Source organism: Leptomonas pyrrhocoris (genome assembly GCF_001293395.1).
Source record: "Leptomonas pyrrhocoris isolate H10 chromosome Unknown, whole genome shotgun sequence".
Lineage (NCBI taxonomy): Eukaryota > Euglenozoa > Kinetoplastea > Trypanosomatida > Trypanosomatidae > Leptomonas > Leptomonas pyrrhocoris.
Genome location: NW_015438368.1, coordinates 359,087 through 370,181, shown reverse-complemented (window position 1 = coordinate 370,181; position 11,095 = coordinate 359,087). Strand labels below are relative to the sequence as shown.

Here is an 11,095-nt window from a genome sequence, read left to right as displayed (position 1 = left end):
GAAACGAAGAGTATTCTTTGACTCAGAGAAAACAAATATTAATGTGACAGAAATCAGAGGAGCAAGCGAGTATCAGTGTACAGCAGGCACAAAAGCTGTGACGCGGCGACAGCGGTAGCAACGAACAGCAAGAGAAGAAAAAAGAAAATTACCAAGCTGCACAAAGCAAGTCAATGTAGCCGCCTACGTGGGGCTCAGAAGGCTGCCCCTCCTTTTGTGCTCATCAAAGACCCGAATCTGCCTCCTCTCCATTGCACTTTGGAGCGCACTCTTCTCCTGTGATTTACCACTTTCCTCCATGAGTCGCAGGAGCTTGTTCAGCAGCATTCCGTTTCCCTTGATGCGATAGTGCTGCATCTCCGCCAGCACAAAATCAAGCTCCGCTCCGCTGTGCGTCGCCTCCATCACCTCCACTAGAATAGAGAAGGTGACGAGGGAGGGGACAAGGCGAATGCCCGAGCGCGTTGACGGCTCAGCGCGGCGGTCCTTCGCATTGCGTTGCGCCCCCACGCGCAGTGGGCTCGCGGGAGAGAAGAATAACGCCCGATAGAAGGTGAAGACGCTCGCGGGGTCACGTGAGTGTCGTGCAGCCTGCAGCACCGCGTTCAGCAGGTAAGTGGTCATGGGTACGTTCTGCATCGTGGTCACCACCGCCACGGCGTCCTCGTAATGACCGCAGCGCACCAGTCCCGTGATGAGTCGGGCGTACATCCCATCGGAGGGCTGCCGCTCGTGCCGTGTCTGGTAGTCCGTGACACGTGCTACCGCAAGGTGCATACTGTCGCAGGCCTCGCAGATCCCTATGTAGGAGTTGATGGTGTACTCGGACGGGGTGAGGTGGAAGCGATCGGCGTCCATCATGAGCGAGTGCGCCTTCGCTTCCACAAGGAGAAGTCCACTGCTGCGTGTACGGCGGTTGGAGTGGTTCGCACCGAGACGCGCATCTGTCGACGCAGAGGGTGCGGCGCGACGAACGGCAAGGGCGACGGAGGCGTGCTCCAGCAGCCCCATCACGTACTGCAGCACACGCGCGGTCGGGTCGGTGCCGCTGTCGACGGAGTAGCGGTACATCTCCCACACGTGTTCCATTCCATGCGTGCTTAACACGGTGCTCGAGGCGGCGGCCGAGGAGGCCAACTCCGCCGGCAGCGACCCACCACGGACGGTGGCCGCTGCGTGGCCACTCAGATCGTTCTCCCACTGCGCATCGCCTGCCGTCAGCTGCGCACTTGGGCTCAGCGACGCCTTGCCTGGATGGCCGGCGCCGCCGCCGCCCCGCCGCACGCCGACGCTGTAGAGGGTGTGAAAAATGTCCTCGTAGGTGTCGGCGCGCAGGCGCAGGTGCCGATGGACTGCCTCGTCATGCAGCGCAAAGAGTGTCTGACACTTCTCGACGGGGCTGCGGTGAGACTGCAAGCACGCGACGATGCGCTGGAGCAGTCCCTGGTACTGTGCCTGACGCGCGGTCCAGATCAGCTCCCGCTGAACGTGGTTGAGACGCACCTGGCGACGGCGCCCGTCTGTCCGCATCACCAGTGCCGGGTCGTAACCGTCGCTCTGAATGGTGCTGTCTTCCGCTGTGCGAAGCTCGTCTGCCGCGTGGCGCTGCGCATCCGTTTGGTGCGCCGAGTGCCGATCCGCAACGGCGCCGCGCGGGCCGGTGTGGCGTGGAGTAAGCCGCTTGTTCAAGGTGGCGGCGAATGGGGATTGCTGCGCTTCGAGAGACTGCAGCAGTGCAGCAGAGGAAACGGTAACGGTGGGGCGTGGCGGGCGTGGAGTTGGGTACGTGCGCTGAGCTTCGACATCATGTGTCTGCCGCTGAGCCAGCGAGTCGGCAGCGGGGCACATCACGTTCTCTGAGGACGAAACCGCCCTGCCACTTGAAAGGGTTGAGAGATTTTGGTTGTCGCTGGTTGCTTCGGCAAGCTGGGCTGCTTTGGTAGGTTTTGCAGCGAGGCGTTTACGAGACGCTCGTGACAGCACGGAAGAAAAGTGGAGTTGTCTCTGAGGAAAAGCGCGTTTGCAAGACGCTTCGGACGGCGGAGGCTGACGAGCGAAGGACCTCGCGGTGTGCGTGAGCGTCCCCGGCAGAGAGGACCTTATTAAGTTGCAGCACGGCGGCGTTGGCGAGCAGCCGAAGGGCGGCGTGAAGCATGAGAGGTGACGCCGCATGGTCGCTCCGCAAAGATGAAGTTCACTATTGGATGAATCTATGAGTCGTTGGGCGGGGAGAGAAAGGGGGTTGGGTTGGGGGTGTTTCTTTGTTGTTGTCTTGGGGTGGCGCTTCTTTTGGGGATTGCTTTCGGGGGCTCCCGGGAAAAAGGAAAAGTCATCCGTGACAGGATTCGAACCTGCAACCCTCTGATCCGTAGTCAGATGCTCTTCCATTGAGCCACACGGACTTGAGGAGCTTTCCGGCTCAGAACATCTTCACATTCCTTTTTTTTGTACTAGCTTCGGCTCTCTCAGCGCTTCGAAAAAAACAACCCCAAGAGTTCGCTTCAGTGGCATGTTGCATGCGCAGAGAGGGAGCCACTGCACACCCACAACACACACACGAGACGAAAAAGGCATACTCTTCACATAAACGCAGCTGCGCACCACGGAACACAACCAGACCGCCAACCGAGAACTTCCACATCCATCGCTACAGTAGCAACTGGATTCGGCAGTCTGAAATCCCTGCCTGGCGTTTCTCGCAGACTCCTGAGCTCACCCATCAGCTTCTTTTCACAGCGAGCATCTCTCCCTTCTACGTCTTCACGGGGCGGTTTCTGAGTTGGCAGCCGTCGCAGCCGCGTAGGCGGAGGCGTTGATCCACCGCAGCCACGGCACCGAGTTGGACGGCGGCCCCGCTGTAGAAAAGCACATCTGCCAACCATAAACCCACCCAAACACGATGCCCAGCCGCAGGTAGTTCTCCAAACTACTCGCAATGTAGAAGAGCTCACCACTTGGCGGCAGCCCAGCTCCATCTTGGCCTCCATCGCCGCTGCTCCAGCCGTTCCTCTCTTCGTCCGTCGGCACGTGGCCCCACACCGAAGCGACGGTGGTAGTGGATGTGGCGGCATCAGCGCTGCCGTCCGCTGCTGCCCAAGAGGAGAGAAAGCCGTCAGGCGCGTTCGACGCCACAAGGTACACATCACACACACATGACTCCCCCAGCGAAGCCATTTGGTTCCGTCGGCTGGAGGAGCGCCGCACGTCGGGGAGGTACGTCTGCTGCTGAATCGTGAAGAAGACCAAGGATGATGCAACGGACGACGCCACCGAGCTCACCCCTGCAGCTTCCTTCGCAGATGTGCCGTTGGCCACGTCTGGGAAGCACCGCAGCAGCGAAAATGGATGCATCTTTGCCGTGCGCAGAAGCCGTTCCACGCGTGCGGGCTGCAGCGTTTTCCACCGGCACAGGGCGGGGAGGACGTAGAAGCTGAGCGGGACGCGGTCAAGGCGGGTGGGGGTCGACAACGTCGCTGGAAAGGACAGGGCCTTTTCGCGGGCGGCGGTGGGCAAGGCGGTGGAGGCGGCGGCGGCGTGGAGGGACGGCAGACCGGCCGTCACGAACAGCGACGTCCAGCAGTCGGCGATGCCGAGGTAGGCGAGGTAGCGCTGGGCCACGACTGAAAGGCAAGACGCCAGCAGGGCGTCAGCGGGGGACTCGGTGCCGCGCTTGCGCAGCCATCGCCGCAGCGATGCAAGGCGAAACTCATAGGGGCTTCGACTGAGGCGCGAGCGTGGTGTGACGGCGAAGGCGGAGCGCCGCACCGCCGCGAGTTCGTGGCACAGGGCGCACTCGACGCGCGTCGACATGACACCAAACTGCGACTTCTGTTTGATGTACGGCAATTGACGGCCCTGTGCGTCTACGCGGTAGTTCTGTGGTGTGTTTGGGTCGCTGTGCTGCGGAGTGACAACGGCAGCAGCAGCAGCGCCGCTCTCCGCAAGAGCCGCACCCGCTGAGTCGCGAGCCTTGCCTGATCTTTTCGCTGCGGCTTCGACTGCTTCGCCCTTACTGCCCTTCACACCGTCCGTGGCGACAGTGACAGCGACGTTCGTCTTATCTGCGACACTCCTTGGTTTCGTCCTTACCTTCTCCTCCATCTCCTTCGCCAACTCCAGCTGCTGAATCTCTGTCTCGGTGTCGAGGTACCAGTGCAGGGACCACCCAAGCTCGTCCACCAACCGGTGCTGCAAGGCGTGGTGCAGATCGAAGAGATCGCACGGCTCGTAAACGGTCAACGCATTCGGACCAAACGGAGTGGTTTGAGACAGACGCGGAGTGCTGACGGGAGAAACGGTGTAGGGCGAAAACGGCGAGGACGGACTCTCGCCCGTTGGGTGCCCCGGGCGCGGCGAGATGCTGCTTCGCTTGACGATGAAGGCGCCGACGCGCACAGTGGACTGCTCCGGCTCGTCTACGCTCGCCATCGGGATTGTTTTCGTTGCGGGCTTGGCAGCCGGCAGCGTCGTCGAGTGGAGCCGCGACGGCGCGGCAGCGAGGTCGGAAACGGCCAGCGCCGGCACACGCGAAGTCGCCGCTGCGGTGCGCGAAGAGGAGTTGAGGGATGTGTCGGCGTAGCTGACGGATCTCGTAGGGTAGTGCGGCTTCGTCGCATACACTGTGGAGACCGAGCCTCCGCGGCTTCTTTCCTTTCTTGTGGTTGTAGAAGCCGCAGCAGTAGCGACGGCAGTGGGGGAGGCCGTTTCACGGCGAGTCAACGATGACGGCTGTTGGGCGGATGCGTGGGTGGGGTGGGCACCGAACGTTGTGGGTGCTGGCGTCGTAGTTGCTGTGGAGGCGGATTGCATGGTGCCGTACGGAGAGGCATAGAGGGTGCGGCCGCGCGAGATGAGACGCCGGCGACCGCGCTCCGACTTCGGCGCGTCTGTCGCCGTGGAGGGAGTCTGCATGGTGAGACGCGGTACGCACACCGTTGCGGCAAACACGCGGTACACACCAAGAGGAACCCACACTTTCTTCGTGTGTGCGACACAATATCTCCCCTCTCCTGCCTGCGTGGAAGAGCAAATGGAGCTACACAACACAAAGTTGGCCACCGAAGTGAGAAGGAACACTGCTCGGAGGAAAAAGCACAGAGCAGCTGACGGCGGCCCATCAATCGGCTTGCCCAATTGTCAAGTAGAGTTCCGTTGCAGGGAAATTTGAAGTCACTGAGAAGGGAAGTAGAGAGAGAGACAGCGAATAAATACTGCGAGGTAGTGAAGGCCGCCCTGAAAACCGAAGGCATGCTGGATCACTTTCCACTATTCCGATACAACACGGTAGAAAGAAGACGGGCGCAGAAAGCAATGGAATCAACAACACTCGTGATTCATCACACCTCACCTACGTGCGTTTGGAAAAGTGCCAAGGTGAACAGCTGCTTCGGAGAAGCGGTGGCTGTTGATGCAGAACGCGTTCACACCTCGAGAAAAGCAGCATCCACCGAATTCAAAAGAAGAGTTTTCAAGACAACAACCATAGTACCGGTATAGTCACCAATGCACACACGCGTACAAAGAAGAAGAGGAAGGGAAAGCACATCACGATGTGTAAACGAACGTGATTCGCTGCGATACAAAAGGCAAGATGAAATAGAGCAAGCACAACGATATTCGCTGCGCAGGACGGGAAAGAGAAAGAGAAACTACCACAGCACCGCCGCTGCATATTTGAAATGGAGAGAGAAAGAAGAAAACGGTTTGAACACAGAACAGGACACGAGATTCATCAAGGGAGAGAGAGAGGAAGAGATGCGAGACCCCTCAACTCTCCCACCACACACGTCATCACTACGCGCTGAAGATGTATTCGTTGGAGTCACCTTCCGCGCGAGCCATGAAGTTCTTCTCAATCAGCTCTTCAATTTCCTGCTTGAAGTTGCGCACTGTCACCTCAAAGCGTTTCGCATTTTTCTCACGCACCATCGCGTATAGGTCGTCGTGCTGGATGCGCTGCACCTGCTTCATGACCTGCATGATCGATGTCTGGATAATGCTACGCCGTTTCTTGACGGTGGCGTCCTGGTCAACACCACGCGTGGCAAAGCGGCGGCGCTCCACGTTGGGCCAATAGGTGAAGTCGCCACGCGGGAGGTTGGGCGGTCGGGTGTAGTCGTAGTTGAGCGCCAGCCGCATCGACGGAGACGCGGCGGGCGGGGGTGAGGGGGTGGGCGGTGGGGACGGCGAGGTCGCTCCGTCGTCTCTCTTCTCGCCCACCCGCACGAGGAGGCGGTCGCGGTCCACGCAGCGCTTCAACATCGTGTACACACGCCTCTCCTCCATGCCGGCGCGCTTCGCCAGCGTCCCGAGCTCCACGCCGGCGCGACCGTAGGCCGCAATCGCGAGAAAGAGACGCTGGAGCATCAACGGACCGCTTACGGTGGTCACGCGGCCGTTCTCCTTCGGGTACAGCAGAGTGAAGGTGGTGAAGACGTGGTTCTGCCAGTCCCAGCGCAGCGTGCGGGCGCCGTGGTCGTTGTTGTAGCGCTGCTCCACCTGCTCGAGGTACGGAAGGACGTCGCTGGGGAAGGGCAACGGGGCATTGGCGGCAGTGGACTGCGTGGCGGTCTGCGTGGCCACCACCACGCGCAACTCCGCCACGGTGTTCGGCAGCGTCGTCGCCGTCGCCGTCGTCGCGGCCGCTGCGGTGTCCTTGTCGCCCCACAGCCGCCAGTCCAAAATGGTGCTGGAGAGCTTGAAGTCCTTGCCGTGACCTGCTGCCACGACCTGCGTGCCACCGCCAGCTGCCGTGCTAAACGTAGTCGTCTGCGGTGTGTAGTTGGAGTGCAGCTCCCGCACCGTCTTGAGCAGCGCCGTGTCGTTGAGCCACGACGCCAGGAACATATCTACCTCCAGCTCGCACCGCTTCTTGTTCTTCTCCAGGTCGGCGTCGGAGATGACGTCGGGCGCGGGCCGCGTCAGCAGGCGCTCGCGAACCGTCACGGTGAAGCGGTGGATGAAGTGATCGCGGTTCACGATGCAGCGCACGAGGCGCAGGGCACCGTGGAGGTCGTTCTGGGAGGTGAGCACCACCGCCTCCGGCTCCGGCTCCGGCGGTCCGCGTGTGGCGGGGCCGGCGTCTCCGTCCCGAGGAGGACGCCCCGGCGGAAGTGGCCGCTTCACACCTGCCCCACGCCCGTCAGCTCCCAGGGGGACAGGAGCACTACGACGAGCCGCCAGAACTCCACCACCACCGCCGCTGAGTCGTGGTCCCACTCCCCGCTGCATCGCGCTCTCCTCGCGCACCAGATAGCCGTGGATGCTGTACAGCAGAGGGTCCGTGATGAGGTCTGCGTAGGCTTTGGGCCACTTCGCCCTCATCGCCATCTGCACGGCTTCGTAGAACTCGTACTTGTAATCCTTGAAGAGGCCGGTATCGTAGCTCGCGCGCGACGCCGTGCCTTGCGTGTTGTCGGCCGCAGCGACGTCCACTGGTGCGACGGCCTCTGGCATCGTCTTCACTCCCATAGCGCGCATGGAGTCAAAGGCCGCGTTGTCCAGCTCAATCGTGTGCTCCGTTAGCGCGTACCATATCCGCTCCACACGCAGCAGGTACCGCAGAAGCGATGTGGCCACGGCAGCCAACGGATCATCCGGTGCTGCTGTTGTTGTTGCCCCGGTTGAAGGAGCGGCGCGGACCTGCGCCTCGAGCTGTTGCAGCGCTGCTGCGATCCCCTCCTGCAGCACCTCCCGCAACACGCGGCCCATGCACCACCGGCCCAAGTTGAACTCTCGCATCACCTGCACCCCGACATCCAAGGCGCTCCAACGTGTCATGCGAGCGGCATCGGAGAAGGCAACGGAGTCGATCCACTCAACAACGCCCAGCAGCAGCGCACAGAGCTGCTGCTCGGCAGACGACAGCAGAGGAGATGCATCGCCGCTGCCAGCTGCCGCCTCTTCCGCGCCTGCATCATCGGAGGGCCCGTACGCTGCTGCTCTTGCTACTGCAACGCCTTTTTTGCTGCTGATTGTGGAGTCCGTCATAGATAGCAGCGCCGACAGCAACGGTCGAAGTGCTTCTCTTATCATGCTGTACACCACCGTCGAGGCAAATTCCTTGCCAACGCACTCGCTGCTCCCTGACGACCCAGGGACACAGTAGCGCACCGTTCCCACCTCTGCCGAGGTGGCCAGCGGAGGCGTGTGCACGTCCCAGCAGAAGAGCACCGTCTGCATCACCGACACCCCCCACTCTTCCACACCGCTGCGACGCGTGAAGTTCGTGATGCCGGCCATGAAGCTTGGGTAGCGCACCAAGAGCTGCTGCAGGAGCGGACCGCAACGTGCGAGCGGGTCTGTCAAGGTGCCGGCAGCCTCCTCTCCAGTGTTATTGCTGTTAGTGCCGCTATGGCACGAATGGGCAAGCATGTCCAGCGTCTGCTGCGGCGGGAATTCTGACAGGCAGGAGTTCTTCACGTGTCCCAGCACCAACGCATCCAACGTCGACTTTACATCGCTGTTCTTCCGCTTGCCGTCCACCTCCCCCACCAGACACGCAATGCAATGAATCGCGTTGTCCAGTTGGCTGCCATTCAGCACCGCCGCGTCGCGTCGTGGATCCTGCAGAAGGTTCATGGCACCAAGGAAAAGGAAAATAAAACGAAAGAGCCACTGCGGGGTGCGCAGGGTGGCGAGGTAGTCATCGAAGAGATACAGCTCCGCCGTGCTAGCTCGGCGCGCCCCACCACCACCGTCGTTGCCGGCTCGGTCGATGTATTGCGCGGTGAAGATGTAGAGGAGACCCTGCACGAGTTGCAGCACCTGCACCATCTCGTGACACGCGGAGACGGCGCGCACGAAGTAGGGGCTGGCACTCATCTGGGGGTTGACGATGGCGCGTGCGCCGGAGATGCAGCGCTTGACGAGCTGCTCGGCGTCCACCGACTCCGATGCACGCACGGCAGACCTTCCACGAAGGCCGGCGTCTTGTTGGGCTTGCGCAGCGGTACACTCAGCCTCAGTCTTGCCAATATTGAGCTGCACAAAGCACTTCTCTAGGCGCTCCTTATAGTACTCCACCAAGCCGTTCATCCAGGCTTTCGCCAACGTCTTCTTGCCTTCGCACCTGACCGCGGCGCTTCCGTTCAGCCTGTCCGAGGGTTCGAATGCTGTGCGCCATACCAGCAGGCGATTCGCCAGGTTTTTCGTTTTGCGAAAGTTCTGCCCGAGACGCACGACCGCCTCACCGTGGATCTCCGGCAAAAGCGCACACCACTGCGATCCAGGGCCTCGTGCTTGGTGCGGGGAGCGCACAAAGTAGGTGCGGAGGAGAGCAACGCTGACATCAAACTTCACTTGCGCTGAATTCGCTGGGTAGAGGCGGTCGAAGACGCTTTCCAGCTCCGCGAGCTGCGCCAGCTCCTCCTCCGTGTAGTCTTTTCCAAAGCTCATTATCTCGACAACAACGGGGATAAAAGTAATTTTTGATTTCAAAAAGAATCTTTTTAAAATTATCAATTTTCAAGGAAATGTCCGAAAAGGTGAGACTGCCGGAGCAAATGCTGGTGAGTTCCACGAGAGAAAGAAAGAAACGGCAAGGGAAAGGCGATGATGCAATCGTACTTGAAGACGTCGCTGATTGACGATAGACTTGCGCAGAGGACGTACGCAAGAGAACAGGTCAGAGCACTCTGATGTCCTATCAAGACGCGCTAATTTTAGCGAGGCGCACAAAGGTTTCGCACTTCTCCTTGATGCAACGCGCAAAAGAAATAATCACTTGTATTGGTCAAGTTTAAGTATGAAGTACCAGTCGAAGTGCTGCGATTCTCTTTGCGTGTGTGAATCGGCGCGGGTGGCACATGTTGAACACACAGCAAAAGGAGAGGGAGAGGAGAGAGAGAGAGAGAGGGTCCAGTAGGAAGCGAACGAGGCGATGCGGGAAAGCCTCCATTAGTTGCAAAACCGCCTGCAAATGGTGTACGAGATGCTCCCTATCACGAATGAGGTACGACAGCGCAAGAGAGAAAAAAAAACAAAAGAGAGAGAAATCGCTTCCGTCGTTTCGGGAAGCGCCCGGCACCCAATAACTCCAATGGAAAAAGAGAGAAGTTAAGACACACACACACACACGAGCGCCAGAAACCAGACGCCTTCCTTTTTGTGGTCAGGCGAGCGCTAAACGCGGTGGCGCGAGGAAGAACGCGCCACGGGCCAGTATTTGTATGAGGGACGGTGTCGACCAACGATGACGCGAAAAGCTGTCCCCCCAAAAAGCACTCCGTGGAGCTGCATGCTAATACGTAGTTTTAGGCTTTGCTGAGATGAATTAGGTCGGAAGTGCGACGTACAGTAGAAAAGGAAAGCCAACAGATCAACATAACCAACCAACCAACTAACCAACCAAAGAAGAAGCGATACGTTCTCTGCGATGAAAGGATCTGAGTGGTTGTGCAGGGACTAAAATGCGAGAGCAAGAAAGCGGCATAAGGCAGTGAAGAGAGGCACACACCCGCACACACACATGCCGATATGTTTGAAAGCAGTCGTTTTCCTGCCGTCAAACAAACGGACAACATCACTCTCACGTACTTACGCATCTACTCAGAACCGGACCAACGCCAAAATATATGAAAAAACAAAACAAAACAAAAGGAGCAAAGGAGGAAGGCTTAGCACGCGTAGTCCCACATCACCTACAACACATCCGCAGGCTCCGCCTCAAAAGACTACGGCAGCAACACTTGGCTCTTCACGAGAAAGGAAAGACAAAACAAACGTTTGAAGATTTCAACCGTGAAGATGAAACTACAAAACACAGATATAACAGGAAAGAAAAGTCGTTGTGAGCACACTAACCAATAAAGGAGGACAGAGAAAAAGTCCAACAACAAAAACAGAAACATCCAATAAGAGAGACACACGAATATATGTTATGTAAGCAGTCTCGTGTGTGTAAACAACGAGGAAGATCAAAAATCATCAGTTTTTGCCGACAAGAAAAAAGAGAGAAACCGAGAGAAAACGAAGTTCGAGTATTCTCTAAGGTTTTCCTTCTTCTTCCTCTCCATCTTGTGTATCGCCGGCACAGCGTTTCACGGAAAGCCATCGAAAAGAAAAAAAAATACATAAATAAATGTACGCGCCGATA

At 58.8% G+C, this 11,095-nt stretch overlaps 3 protein-coding genes and 1 non-coding gene across 5 annotated transcripts; all 4 read right to left on the bottom strand.

Annotated features, from left to right (window-relative positions):
* Nucleotides 1–183: 183 nt before the first annotated feature.
* Nucleotides 184–2,212, bottom strand: ABB37_05928 (putative mitochondrial hypothetical protein; the record flags this gene model as incomplete). The annotated part of the gene is made up of 1 exon (XM_015804156.1): nt 184–2,212. The coding sequence occupies exon 1, from the start codon at nt 1,846–1,848 to the stop codon at nt 184–186; it is 1,665 nt and encodes a 554-aa protein (XP_015657290.1). The 5' UTR covers nt 1,849–2,212.
* A 118-nt stretch (nt 2,213–2,330) lies between these two features.
* On the bottom strand, nt 2,331–2,402 carry ABB37_06054. The gene has a single exon. It is a non-coding gene; the product is annotated as a tRNA-Arg (tRNA).
* Nucleotides 2,403–2,760: 358 nt separating this feature from the next.
* ABB37_05927 (hypothetical protein) lies at nt 2,761–5,174 on the bottom strand (the record flags this gene model as incomplete). Of its 2 annotated transcripts, none has more annotated exons than XM_015804154.1 (1): nt 2,761–5,174. In XM_015804154.1, the coding sequence occupies exon 1, from the start codon at nt 4,909–4,911 to the stop codon at nt 2,761–2,763; it is 2,151 nt and encodes a 716-aa protein (XP_015657288.1). In that variant the 5' UTR covers nt 4,912–5,174. The 2 variants fall into 2 exon arrangements, with proteins under 2 accessions (XP_015657288.1, XP_015657289.1); XM_015804155.1 differs by having other exon boundaries at nt 2,761–5,126.
* Nucleotides 5,175–5,793: 619 nt separating this feature from the next.
* ABB37_05926 (hypothetical protein) lies at nt 5,794–9,777 on the bottom strand (the record flags this gene model as incomplete). Its single annotated transcript, XM_015804153.1, has 1 exon — nt 5,794–9,777. The coding sequence occupies exon 1, from the start codon at nt 9,394–9,396 to the stop codon at nt 5,794–5,796; it is 3,603 nt and encodes a 1,200-aa protein (XP_015657287.1). The 5' UTR covers nt 9,397–9,777.
* Between the last annotated feature and the right edge of the window lie 1,318 nt (nt 9,778–11,095).